The 14534-nt window shown below is 41.2% G+C and overlaps 1 protein-coding gene across 2 annotated transcripts in view; it reads right to left on the bottom strand.

Moving 5' to 3' along the window:
- Positions 1–14534, bottom strand: part of KIAA1549L (KIAA1549 like) — an 87239-nt gene that overhangs the window by 17848 nt on the left and 54857 nt on the right. For both annotated transcript variants that reach the window (XM_069016533.1, XM_069016532.1), the window contains 4 exons: positions 12205–12383; positions 10417–10634; positions 5675–5804; positions 297–644 (listed from right to left, as the gene is read on the bottom strand). In XM_069016533.1, the coding sequence (XP_068872634.1) occupies positions 297–644; positions 5675–5804; positions 10417–10634; positions 12205–12383 (875 nt within the window). The remainder of the gene's footprint in view (positions 1–296; positions 645–5674; positions 5805–10416; positions 10635–12204; positions 12384–14534) is intronic.

Below are 14534 nucleotides of genomic sequence, written 5' to 3'. Positions count from 1 at the left end.
TGGGGGGAGGAGGAGAGTTCTGAAGGTGTGGTATAATTTTTTTTTTACCTCTTTTAGGTCTGCTAATAAACTTCTTTATATTCTTTCAAGTTTGGTGCCTGCTTTGCATTTCTCCTAATTCTTATCTCACAGAAGATAAACAGTAATGAGTATTTTGGACCAAACCACTACACTGAATTGGTGTTTCTGCCCGGTTACAAACCCAACCCACTACAGGGACTACTTTAAAAAAAACATGGCTCAGAGTCGAATCACCTTTCTGACATTACAGTGTAGTAAAGAGAAGCTCCACTTACGGGCCTTGGCAAGCTGTACTGGTACATTTCTGGCCTGTAGGTGGGCACCCACTGCACGCCCGCCCGGGGCCGGGTCATGGTGCCCGGGGCACTGGTCACCACCTCGGAGTAGGGCAGGTGTGGGGCCGAGCCGTAGGCGTCCTGCCGGGGCTGGCCCCCGTGGCCGGCCGAGGCCAGGCTGAAGGCCTCCTCCAGCAGCATGTGCATCTGCTGCCGGACTTCATCAATGGAGGGCTGCGAGCTCAGCGTCGACGTCTCCGAGTGGCCCTTGGCCTGGCGGGACCTGCTGTAATTCCGGGGCTCGTTGATCCGGTCAACGTTTGTTTCTTCTATAATCTCAGGCTCGGTCTGGTGGGAGCAATAAAAGTATATGTGTAAAGCTGGACAAGACAGCATTTGTGCTGCTTCACCATTCTCAAACAGAGATATGTTTGAGATGTAACTCATACAAACCAGGAATTGTGACAATGTAGATGCACGACAAATACTGGAAAGAAATTGTATGATGCAGGGGAGTATAAGAGCCTTTTATGTTCTACACTGTTTGCTGGCAAAAGTAGCAGGAACAGTCTGTAGCAGATTAAACTGTCAATGACTCACTTAAAAACAAATAGGATTCATGTCTGAATTCTTGTCTTAGTTGTGCTATCAAGGGGAGTGCAACTGTGCCAGGAAGAGTATGGTTCCCTAAGTAGTGCCATCACTATGAAGGACCCCTTACAAGGGACAGCTTATTACAGCTAGAGAGAATGAAATTCCTTTGTTCATGCTCTCACATGAAGATTTCTGAAGAACTAAAGGTTAGGAGTTTTCCTGAACTTCCTAACAATGACACCACAAATGAAGTCCTGCCCCTTGCAGAGAACACCCTGGCCCAGCTCAGGGGTCCTACCCAGCCCCAAACAGGAGTTACAGAGGTACTGATGCGAAGTTAACGTGGGAGCAGGGAATGAGGCACATACTTCAATGAGCAGATAGTGCTTGGGCAGCTTAACCTGGTAGGTTACTCCCAGGGTGATTCCTTCTGTATGGATAAGTACAAACAGAAATCACCTCCCTGATATTTTTTTGGCTGTAACTCCATGACAGAAAACAATCATCACATTGCAAGGAGTTGGCAGTGAAATACCACACTTTGTCTGTATTTTGTAAGATCAGTTTTACAGCCCAGAGTTCTAAAAACCTATGTGTTAAACCAGCAACTGATTCCTTATAATTCTTTAAACATCTGTAAAATGCATTGACTATGCCAGGATAACTGGGATGAGCAATAGGATATGTGCCTCCTTCTATATATAGCATGTGGTTAGAACCGTGCTAGTGCTTAAAATAGCCATAAATAAAAGAATACAACAGGATGTTCTTGTTCAAAATTCCAGCACTATCCTGATCATTTCAATGTTCTGTAGCTCCTAGTGTGACATACTTTTTTCCCCTGTAATAGTGCTTTTTCTACACCTGAATAGATAAGCCACTGTGCTCCCAAGCTTTTGCAAGCCATAGGACAACCATAATACATATTTCTTCCTTTCCAGGGAGGGAAATATCAAACTGGTTTTCATCTTCTGTTATCAGCCACTCAGAAAAGAATTACATTGCTACTGAAAACTGATAATAAATCTAAGTAAAATATTAATTTGCTTTCTCTGCTTTAAGTATAGCTATCTTTTGTATTTAATGAAAATAGAGCAGGAAAAAAAAGAGAAAAATTAATATAAAAATTAAACATTTGCACATTAGAATTTAACCATAATTTATACACTTATGGTTATACAGTATATTATCTAAATTCAAAACCACAAACTCAAATTCAGACTTCCCAAGTGGTACACACATCAGATTGGGGGAGGGAGAATGCGACTGCACCAAATGATCTTAAATGGAAAAACTTTGTAGGAAATCTTCAGCTAAATACTTTCCCTTAATTCTCTTCATGCATTTTGATTCCATTGTTGTTTGTGTTGCTACAATAAATAAAAATAAGGCACATTTAGAAGCCTGACTATAAAATGCAATGGTTGTTTGTTTAAGTGCAGCCAAAGAGCCTCTGAAATCATAATGTCCTGACTGGATGATTAATAACCATGGTTCTTCTATTTGCTCATGCCTGTAAAAATGTGAGTGGAATCCCACACAGACCTATTAGTACCCAATGCTGAAATAAATCATGTTTTCTACTACAACTCACTGGTGAAGCCATTAGACCTCTACGGAATGTTTAAGATATATCATATGTATACAAAAATATATATTAGCAGCCAACATTAAGGCAGCTTTGGTTTATCAATATAAAAGCTGACATGAAGATTTTGGAGGAGATTAATAATCATTTCTTTTTCTCATATTTTAAAATTTATTTCAATTCATGCTATCATTTTCTGAGGTATGCCATTTGCCATCCTATCAAATGAAACACGTAGCTATCATAAATAGAGGCCACTATACATTAATGCAACCATTAAAAAAAATCATACACAGTTACTGTACAATAGAAGGAACTAGAGGTACATGAAGAAGGCAAACAAAACGCTGCAGTGAGAGACAGACTTTATACACCTCTTGAATAATTCTGCTGCTGCAACTTTATCAGTGAAATCCTTTATGTGAACATTAATCTGTAGGAGTTTGGATGCATTGCATTAATTTAGCCATATCAACAAAATTATGCCAGTGAATTCTTTTCTATACTGATCTCTTAAACATGTATAATAAGGTCATTTTCTTCCTTTTATACAAAAAACAGCCTAAATATTTTCTGCTCTGGTATAAAGCTCATAGAGCAGTCTAGAGGTTCTAGAGTCTTTTGTTATGGCATTTACTCTACACACAGATGTTCATGAACTTGCTGAAAATAATAAACATGTTAATAAAGTCTCCTTAATCTAATTCCTAGGTGAAGGTGATGATAGTAAACCCTGTTGGGAATCTTTAAAATGGAAAGCTAGGTACTGGTCAATAATAATTCATTTATAAAAGACACTATAAAGGAAAATAATGCACTGAGAACATCAAACAGTAGAATGTACACTCCAAAATAATACTAAAAGCTACATATTCTGTATGGACAAATATCTTTATCCTAATATCCTTACCAGTTTTTAGGTCTGAGAAACAGAACCATGATTCAGAGAAATATCACAAAAATTAATTATAGAGAATGAAGTATTTTTAGAAAAGTATGAATGAAATTTAGAAATTAGAATTTAGAAATTTTTTGTTGAAGGGAAACCTTATGGTTGGGCACGAGTGAGGAATTCTTAAGGAGTTTTCTTAAAGAATCTGGGACATCCCAATCTCTTTTCTTTAAAAATAAAAACATTATTATTGTTGGGAAGAAAAACATCAACACATAACCTGGGTGTACTGGTAACAGCTCACACACACATGAACACACACACACTTTTATTTTTTATGCTGGAAAAAAGTCTCATGACATGAAGGCAATAAGAATTATTTGATTCATAAATTTAATTATTTGGCACTGCTTATAAAATGCAAATTTCACTATCCTTTGGCAGGACTTGGTGCTAAAAACACGCTGGGAGGAAGAGGTTAGCAGCAGTCTGAGAAGGCTGGAACATTTAATATGACAGATTGGATGTCAAAAATGGGTACCAGGTGTTACTGTGTGAAACAGAAAGGGCACAAGAGTCAGCACTCAAACCAGCCCTTTCTCACCCATTTTCAGAGGTCAGACTTACAGAGGTGTTTAGTTGGTGAGATCCATGAATTCCATGGATGAAACATCAGTGCCCACCCATGGGTATCCTGGGAGACGAAGCCTGTCAGACACTCGGCACAGCTCCGAGGAGCCTCAAACAGGAGCGAGGGACCAGCCCACGCTGCAGGCTGAGGCTTGGCAGCTAAATTTCAATATCCTGTCCCATTTTCCCGGTGGCATTTCTGTGCTTTCAGATGGGAAATGCATTCGGAGCTGGAAGAGGTGCGCTGCAGTGACTCTGCAGTGCATCGGGCAAAGGGATTTTATGTAACTTACAGGAAAACACTGTGCCAGGGACAGGTCGCCCAACTGCTGCATCAAAGGCAAGGCAAAAGCAATTTTTTCTGTGATGTGCACACATCTCAGAGTTTATAATTACTCTGAGGACACTCCAGAATCTGCATAAACTCTTTAATCTGCTTTTAAGGTTTTAACAAATTTTCTTTAAAATGTATTTTATATACAGTATACACAATCTATTTAAAGATATTTTTAAAATCTACTGTCATGCCTGCTCCCAGAATGTTTTCAACATTGATTTCCAGGAAAACCAGTTTTTCCCTGTGAAAAACTAGTTTTTATTAGCATAGTACTGGTATCCTAATTCCTCAGAAAGCAGTGTACCAGCCAGCCCACTCACATGGCCCCACATGACTCCTGCAGTCTGACGGGAAGTGTCCAAATGCAGGGAATCATTTCAGGAATCTGACAACTACAACATGCCCTGAAGAATTTTGTAAAAGGTTTACATTTTACTGAACACATCCCCCCAACCTTGGTACTTTCTTTCACCTTGCTAAAAGCACATTCCTGGCAGAGAGAGGGTTGACAGTCAAACCCTCCCCAAAAAATATTTTCCATCTACAGTGTTTAGAGGATGGGCAACCACAGGTGAACTTCCTTGTTTTCCAGAATGGTTTAGACCTTCTCTAGGGACTGATCTTCAGGGCTGGCTGAGCTACAGCATTTTGTACACATGACAAAGGATTGAAAAACTCGACATTGCCCCAGTGTGGGGGCTATTTTTAATCCTCGTTCTGGGTTCACACAGAGTCAGCTGGCACCCAGTGTTTGTTCAGACTGCACAAGACAACTCCTCTGCCTTGTGCTGCCTGCATGAGCTCCTTGGACCATAAAGCAGCATCTCCTCTGGCTGGGTTTGACATTTACCTACACAAAAGTCTCCCAGTTCTGATGGGAGCAAGAGGACGATACCTGTCCCTAGGGGGTTTCCACAAAACACTGACATTGGGACTTAGGTGAAAATCCCAGAATTTGGTTGTTCATTCTTCTGAATCAAGAAGGCAGCTTCAGGCTGTTTTTCAGAACAAACAGAGGATTTTAATCACAATGAAAAAAGCTCACTGTCAAGTAGCCACACGCTTACAAGAACTATCTAAATTCAAGATTTAATACTTTGGCAAATAATGGGGTTTGGGCAAACATTTTGTTTGCATTTCACACTGTAAAATGATGTAGACTGATAAAGCACATGAAAGAGTTTGAGCTCTTTTCAGGATGCTCAGTGCACAGAAACTCCTGTAACATTAAACATCTCATGGCACTCTGGCTTGTGGCTTATCAATAGTTCCCTGGGTTTAGGGGCAAATTAAGACTTTGCTGAGCAGATTTCACTGCCTATAGCCAATGAACTTACATCATATCCACTGTTCCGGATCCCACGTCTAGGCCTTTCTCGAGTCACCAGAAGATCCATCTCAGTTTCCCCTGGGCTGGGACTGTTCAGAGACTGCCTGCTTCTGTACACTGAGTTCTTCAATGGCTGCCTAAAAACATGAAACGAGAAAACAGTAAAATGAAAAATAAATTAATGACAGGCAGCAGTTTTCAATACTCACCTTTGTTCTTAAATGATGACGTTCATAAAAATACCACTTTGTTACAGGATATTCTTTCTACACATATGAAGTGCTAGAAATCAGTAACCTTATTGAGAGATGATTAATTGTTTTTTATGGTTTAAGGAAAATAAAGTTATATAAAAGACGTGGACCGTATGTGGGAGCTTATCAGATGAAATATGTCCCAAGAAGATATCAAAGAAGATATCAGGACCCCTTTACTTTCAGCTGATATGATTCAAATTCATTAAAAAAAAAAAACAAAACAAAACCATATAGAAAAATAACAGGATCTCCCACACACACAGATGGGGAGCAGAGATTTTGGTTGCTGATCCTGAGCAATGAGAGAGAAGCAGAAAAACACTCCACTGAAACAAACACCCAGCAAAGGGAACAGGAAGAGACAGAGTAGTGGGAGGAAACTGCTTGCAAGATGCTGTTTTTAAATAGCCAGTTTGGTAACTGGCCACAGCTTTCTCAGAGAGCTGTGCTCCCTGGGATTCAGCTGCTTCCAGCACAGCTCTGAGCAGCACTGGGACAAAGTGCTGCTCATCCCTGGGCATTGAGCTTCCACTGCTGGGTGCTCCAAACCAAGGGAAAGCAAATGCAATAGAAAGGCAGAATAAAAATGAATATCCAAAACACCCAGTAATTTCGTCAACAAAACCATTTCTGCCTTGGTTGCTGGTCATACAAAAACAACTGCAGCATCCCTCTGTGAAATGCAGAATATATCTGTACATATCTGCAGGAGGGTTTGCTAAATGGTGATACAGGAACTTTATGCTTCATCAAGTTGCATCTTTTAAGAAGGCTACTTCTATACCAGCAGAGTTTATGAGCTGTTTTCATACTGTGTCTGGCCATTACTCATTTTTTTGCACACTCCAGAGAAGCACTGGTCCTGAAGTAGATCAGTAACAGAAGAAAGAATGGCATGCCAGCTTCATTTATTAACACAGTAATTACACTGCTAGAGCCTGATACAAAGTTATCTTTGCCTAGCCATGCTATTTTTCTGCCTGGTGCAATTACTCCATTCAGAATATTAAAATTAGATCAGGTCATCTAACACGTCCCTGTGCTGCTTATTTTACACAGGGGACCTGGCAGTGCTCGTAGTGAAGTAAGACAAGTTGCACTGTTATGTCTGAAGTCATACTTTCAAGTCACTTCATGGTTTAATGTCTCAAGAACCATCAATGAAATGAACTGACAAGACAGTCCAAATTAATTCACTGATAAATAATTCTTGTTAACAGCACTTTTTGCCTTGACAGATTAGAGCAGCAGAAACTGGTTTGCAGAAATCCAGAAAGTAGGACATTTACATGATCAGACAGGATGAAAGGTAGGACAACAAAATAGCAATTTCATGTTTCTGATTAAATAAATTACTCAGGCGTGTACTTAGTTTTAAGGCAACTTTCAAAAACTTCTGTGTGACCTTTGATCACAAATCACCACGCTCATGTTTCCAAGTCCCAAATGCACTGCCAAAGCAGAAGACAAGCAGAGCTTTTGGAATAAGTTTCCCCTATAAAAATAATATTGGATGAATTCTTTCTTCCTATATAGTCTTTCTCTGACTATACTGTTGGTATTACCAAAAACAGGGTTATGCACAGGTCAATCAGACCTGACAATCTTCATCTTCTTACACCAAAGGTCTCTAAAATTTCATATGTTTTACAATAGGTCCATAAATACTTAGTTGAGGCAATTGTGATATATTTTCTAAGGGATTCAAATATACAGCTCTGTAAAACATGCAGATTCTTGACCTGATTACAAACTATTAAAGAAAATCCAAGAATAGTGTGTATCATCAGTAGGCTCTTAAAAATTACCTTGAGATTGCCAATTACCTCATTTAAGCGAGTTTTACTAATGAGAAAGGAGGTATGAACAGGAACAACAGGCATTCAACTGGGTTAGGAAGTGCCTTCTGGGACCACAGCTGGAATGTTTTAAAACATGAGTATTATGGTACTGATGACTGAAAGGTACCTAGAACACAAAGCTCTTTGTTCTGGAAAAAATCAAAACATTTAGCAGCAATGCTTTGTAAATCACTTTTAAATACAATTTAAAATTAATCCAAAATATAAAGGTAACCCTGAGTAATCAACTGCATCTCTATTTTCTGATACGTTTTGGAAGTGCTGTAATAATGTGACTTAAGTTAAAGGAATATATACAAAACAGAAAAGAGTAGAGTAGACCTTTCCCCTAGAAACTTTGAAATCTTTGGCTTAGTTTTTAGCAATATCATTTTAAAAATTGCAATTTTTCAAGTTTTAATTGCTGTAACAATGATTCAAAACAGAAAAGGTTAGAAATAATTTTTTTCAATTGTATGCTTACCTAGTTTGCTTTTAAAGCAATTTTATTTCATTACGAAAGTACAATTGTATTGATTCATTTACCAATTACCAAACTCCACATTACCTTGTAGTACTTGGTTTTCCTCCAGCAGTGTGACATTTTAGCTATCTTATTTTTGTTAGAAAAATAAGACCAATAATTGTCATGTGTGTTGCAGCATATCAAGTTCAGCTCCAGGTCATAGTATGGGAATTCTAGCACAGAATTCAGAACTGGTTTGTTTGTTTGTAAACATCTGCAGCATCTGTAAAGTTCATTAAGTGCTCTGTGTCTTCACAGAAAGTGCAACAGAAATGGTTCTCTCTTCCCATGTAGGCATACAGAAAATAGATTTAACAAGTTAGTCCAGCAGCCAGCCTTTTATGGTGCAGCTACACATTGGGATCATTCCTCCACAGCAGTTTACCTGCCTCCCAGCAGTTTACATCCCAGCCAGGGATCACTGTCTCAAATAGACTGTGACAGGTTTTTGCACAACACACCGGAAAACACGCAGGAAAAATGTATGGGATCTTCTCACACACTGGCACAAACAATCAGCATTGTATTCACCAAAAAGCACATGGCTGTGTTAAAGCTTCAGTTTAATGTTTTAAACATTTCCTGTGAGCCATGTGACACATAATGAACGTCCAAATTAATGCCTCAATCAGTCACTGTACGTACAGCACACAGCCACACCAAAGTGTTGAGGGACCTTTCCAGCCCCCTGGACTAAATGTACTCCTCAACAAGTATTCCCAGTGCTCTGTCTGTACCTCCTGGACCTCCTGGCAGAGCAGGGCTCCCATGCAGGGAAGGCTCCATTTCTCTCCTTTTCAGTGCACAATGAATTGGAAAACTGCACAAGGAAATGGTGCCCCAGGACCTCCAGCAAGAACATAACACAGGGCTGAGTCAGCATCTTTTCATTGACCAGTGCAGCCCTGGGAAAGAGCTCTTCCAGGGCCGTATCCCTCAGCCACTGAACTCTAGACCTATAGAAATTCATCTGATCACAACTTTTTCCCATATTCTGAGCCAACAGTGCATTTGTAATTCCCATTACAGCCTTTTTCATCTCTGTGCCCCGAGGGTAATTGCTGAAGTTGCACTGTGTGCAATGCCTGTGTCACCAGCGATGCTTTGATTGCAGTCAATTTAAGCTCATAAGAAAATTTTGGTCTGAACTTTCCAGGAGATGGGCTGCAAGATTGCACCTCCAGGCATGAGGGCCATTTCCAGAGGAAAGGTGCTTCAGTAGCTCTTTTTCTCTCATGGATCAACTGATGCTTGTCCCTGATCACAGGAAGAACCAGAGCCCTCCTGTGCAAGGTGCAATGGCAAACACACTCTTTTACAATCCTTCACACCCCCAGAACTTCCAAGAAAGAGGAATCTGCACATTGGGCTGTGCCTGGGGCAGGACTGGTGTGATCTCCTCTTTCCAATGTGCCAGTTTGTGTTCCAGAGAGCACCAGCAACAGAGCACCCACCCACAGCAGCAGCTCAGGCACAATCAGCACCTGCACTCCCCCTACATTTCCAAAAATGGGGAGATGAATGCTACTGGTGCCATCCTCAGGAGACAGTGAAGTGTTAATCAAACATTAGTAATGTTATACAACATGCCAGCTTCACATGACAGATGAGCAAGTTATGAATTTTTCTGTTAAAGGCACAGGAAAATCACCAATAATAGGCACACACAACACCTTACAGATACTATCCATGCAGGACTTCATGGACAACGTGCTGGTTCTGCTATCTCATGCCTACTGCAGTAGTTACATTTAGATTAAAATAATGACAAAATAGCAATATCACTGTATTTTGAAAAAGAACCAATTCAGATGCTAACTTCCTGCCTAAAGTCTGCTCTGAGTATCACCAATAACATTACTACCACTTTTTCTGTTTACCTTTGAGAATGACTCACAAGAACTTGCAACAGTCCCTTCCCTTATTTTTTCCCTTTCCATTTGTTTGTTTTTAACCACACTGCAGCTTCACTAGAGGACATGCTTTCCATGGGCTATAGGAATTTTCTTCATAAAGCAGAAGGGACGAGTGACCCTACAACAAACAGCTGGCTCATTAAAACAGCCCCTCTGACTCCCAGGACATCAACTCTCCTCCCAGATGAACTGCATACAAAAAGTCTCACCTGTTCTTAGGCTCAGCAAACGGAGATGAGACATCTGCATCTGGATCCAAAATGTGGTCAAGTTCTTTCTGGTTTTTCTCATACATCCTTTTTCTGTCTGTCAGCCCCTTGCTATTATCAACCTGTGGGAAATCATAGTACCCCTTCCTCTTGGCTTTCAGGCGCAGCTTGTTGCGGTAGTGCTCTATGTCAGACTTCTGCTTCAAAGCCTTGTTCACCTAAAAGGCAAGAAGATGTTTCAGGGCTGGTGGTGGGCTGGCTACCTCCAAAGCATATTGTCGGCGCGTGTTTGATGCGCTGCATGTGTCATCTCTCTGTACCACACCGTGCCATCTGCAAGCAGCAAGGAACTGCAAGTGAACAGAGTCACTGCATTTTTATGGCTTGGCAGATGGTTAAATAATTTTAGCCTAAAAAACCGTATACCATTACAACAGTGACTCAGAGACACCCACTGAGGAAAAACACTGGTGGTGTCAGCCAATTGGTGTGACCCAACACCGTGCTTCAGGGCACCACAGGCACAACTCACCCATCAAAACTCTGCTGGGGTACAGAGACATCACCCCTGATTACACAAAACCTTAAATAAGTCACCACTGATGGCTGGGGAAGAACTCCAGTGAAATGACAACAAATGTTTCTTTTATTTATATTATTTCTTGCAAATCTCTTAAGGGCTCCTGTCAGAGAGGGACCTTAAAAAAGGGGGTGTTTGGTCTATCCTGGTACAGCTTAGTCCCATGGTCTCCTAAGTATTGAGAAAATTTCCCTCCTGCTTCAAACTGCAAGTTACTTGGAAATCAGGAATTTACTTGGGCTTGGTGCTTGAAGGGTCAAATTCTACAGTCTTCTCAAAAATTACAGGAAGTGCGTGTGCAAGGGGGCACGCAGCACCAGGAGTGTCATCCTGCTGCCTTACAGAAAGGAGATGCTGAAAGCTAAATAAGTCTTTCTCTGAGTTTGGAAGGTACATGGCATGTCAGGACTTAAAATACAAGTACAAAGTGGAGCACAACAGGCTGCAGTAATCCAGGCCCACATGGGAGCTCTGATGATGCTGTCTTTTACAGTGTCCCTGGCAGCAGCCCTCCCCGCTGCTTTTAAACTGTTTTTAGCTGTTTAAATGGCTGTTGCAGTGTGAGTTTGTAAACAAGGCACCTCTGTGGCTTGTTCCCATTATGTTCAACAACTTCATAAAAGCCTCAGTGCTTTGTAAATGGGCAGCTCTTGATTAAATCTACATCAAAACATGAATATAAGTGTTGCAGTCAAAGCATGTTTTTGGCCAGCATCTGGATCAGACACTTGCGCCATCCCACTTTTTTCTTTCAAAACAACTGCACCCTCTGTGCACAGGCTGGAGCACAGAGCAAGTCCATGGTCCCACTGCACCCCTTCTCACTCCGAATGAGATGTATTGCTCAGTACAGAAAGATCAGCTGGGCACCCAGATGATCTATGCATATTTTCATACCCAGCCACAAAATTCATGTAGGAAAAGATCTTATTCTGCTTTCTGCCTTCATGACTCACAGCAGAGAAGGACATTAGGAAGGTAGGAATATAGAAAATTGCCTCTTCCAAGGTTGCAGGCATTCACAGGTGCATTGTGAAAGAGCAGATCTTATATAATTCTCAGATCTCTGACCCCACAATGCTAATGGAACTTTATATAGCATAAAGGTGAGAAGCTCCTAGCAGCCCTCCACTCTAACAGGCTTAAGATCGTTCCACTGGTGGCTGTGGCCAAGGAAACACCTGGAGACACTATCAGACAGTCCTTACCTCCCCATTGATGATGGCAGACTCCTGGCTCCTCTCTGAAGCAGCATGGACAGCAGGGAGGGCCACGGGTTTGATGGCGATGAGCTGCACCGATCCCGAGGAGGTGTCGAAGGGGTCGATGGCAGACTTGGCCATGTTATCAAAGAGAATCCCTCCTTCCTCGTCATCACTCACTGCCACTAGAGCACATCAAACTCACTCAGCATAAAGACACAGACATTTCTGCTGCATGCTCAAGGGGAAGTTCAGCAAGCACACGCTTTGGATTAATGATGTGCTCGGTGCACTCGAGGTGCAGGCCTGGGAGACCTTTATACCAGGAAAAACATCCCATTAGATCACAGAAAATGTTATGTATGCAAAGGATTCTCTGTCACTTCCCCAAAAAAAGGTTGATTTCCAATCTGCACTAATAAGATAGAAAAAAGGAGAAGAATGAAACAGGAAATTGTATGAAAATGCCAGTGAAAATTAAAGTACCTAGGTTTCACATGAAAAGTTAATGTTTTCCTAGGTTTCACATGGAAACACACACACACAAGTGCCCATGTGCCAAGGCATCAGTAGCTACACCTGATCCAATCCAAGCATGCAGCTTTTTTTCTGTCTTATACTGCAAGAGCAAGAGCGTACTCAAAATTTGCTAAAATAAGTAGGTTTATTTTCAAAACTTATTAATGCTAAAAGTGCCACTTATTAAAATAAAAGCATTTTCTCCTGTGTGTTAAAAATGCTTAAGAAACTGATGGTATCTAATCTTATGTTAATTTTTTGCTTTGCAAGCAGTACCTCAGGTCTCTGTAAAGTTAAACTGTTAAAATTTCTTAAGAGCCAGAAAAAGGCTTCTGTAAATCTTTAAAATTAAATGGCATGGCAAAGCATCTTTAGTTTCAGATTTCTATAGAAATGGATAACTCTTTCACATGCAATTGGGCCCTTTCTCCTCCAAATTATCTTTGCAAACCTGCATCACCTTGTCAGACGTTGAATCTGAAACCTCTTACCCACATTTTGAAGTGAAAGAATGACACTAAAGCATGAGCAGAAATTCTACAAAGAGATCCTTGCAAACATGTTTGAATAATTATGCTATTAGAGGGAAGAATGCTTGCTCCATCTCCTCACTGACAGGAGCAGAGATCCTCTGCTAAAGAACAAAGTGGTCTGCTCTAAATTTATTTCCTCTGAAAATACACTCTGCTTTAATATTTAATCACTGCACAAATTACAATGGACTTGTATAAACTCAGCAGTTTAGACAGCCAATGATTTTGGTAAGAAAATATTTGACAGCAGTAACATAAAAGATGAACCCTCTGAGTAAGCTCATTATCTCTGTCTGTGCTCAGTGTGACTGGAGCTGGCACCACTTGAGCTTTTGAGCAATAGATGGGTTAAGTCACTCTGCCATTAAATATTGTCCCTGCAGCTCCACAGAACTGTCCAAACACAATAGAGCCTTTAGTGGGTCTGGAATCCCCTTGTCCCTCCTGGGGCTGTTCAAACACTCCAGATGTGTGTGCTCAGCAGAGCAAGCAGCTCATGAGCCCGGCTCAGTGACAGGACCCCGGACTGCCAGGGACCACCAGGACACCACAGCAGCAGGACCAGAGAATGAGGGGATCCTCGCCTGGCACTGACCACACGTGAGCAGGGAGGCAGTCACGTTACAACGAGTATAAAAGTGAAGCATGGATGCTCTTCTCTGGGGGGATTTTGAAACCCAGCACCCACAGAGAGCTCAGCTTGCTGCAGAGGCATGGGGTGTCCCCTCAGACCTCGTTTCAGGATCAGAAACCAAGAGCTTTTCTTAATGAAACAGAATTCCTCTAGGACTCATTAAAGAAAAGACAAAGTTAAAGAGTAAAGAGAATCAGAAATCACAGATGATAACTAATTCTCATGTGGAGCACTAACAGCACAGAGCACCCTCAGTTTCAGCCCTCTCAAAGGTGAGCACATATCCAGCACCTACTGCAGTGCTACCAGGATGGACATGAGAGCCAAATGGGACTAGAAACTGGAATTTTATTCCACTTTAGCTTTGAGTTTCTTCATTAATTGGCATTTAAAATCTAAAAGTAGGGGTTTTTCCCATTGCCCCTTTTCCACTGGTAGGTGATAAAGAGAGCCTGTGATCTGCAGTCATTGGCACACTGCTATAACGTGTGTTGGCACTGAACCACAGCAAGCACTGGTAATTTCATTATTTGTTTCTATCCATTGCCCAAGAGAATTTACAGCAACCATTTATAACATGACTGAACCACAGCAAGCTCCAAACTTCGAGGAACAAACCAAAGGAAGTTCAGAGAAACATGGGAGGACCC

This window comes from Aphelocoma coerulescens, chromosome 5, assembly GCF_041296385.1.
Source record: "Aphelocoma coerulescens isolate FSJ_1873_10779 chromosome 5, UR_Acoe_1.0, whole genome shotgun sequence".
In the NCBI taxonomy this organism is placed as follows: domain Eukaryota; kingdom Metazoa; phylum Chordata; class Aves; order Passeriformes; family Corvidae; genus Aphelocoma; species Aphelocoma coerulescens.
This window is presented reverse-complemented; position numbering and strand designations above follow the sequence as displayed.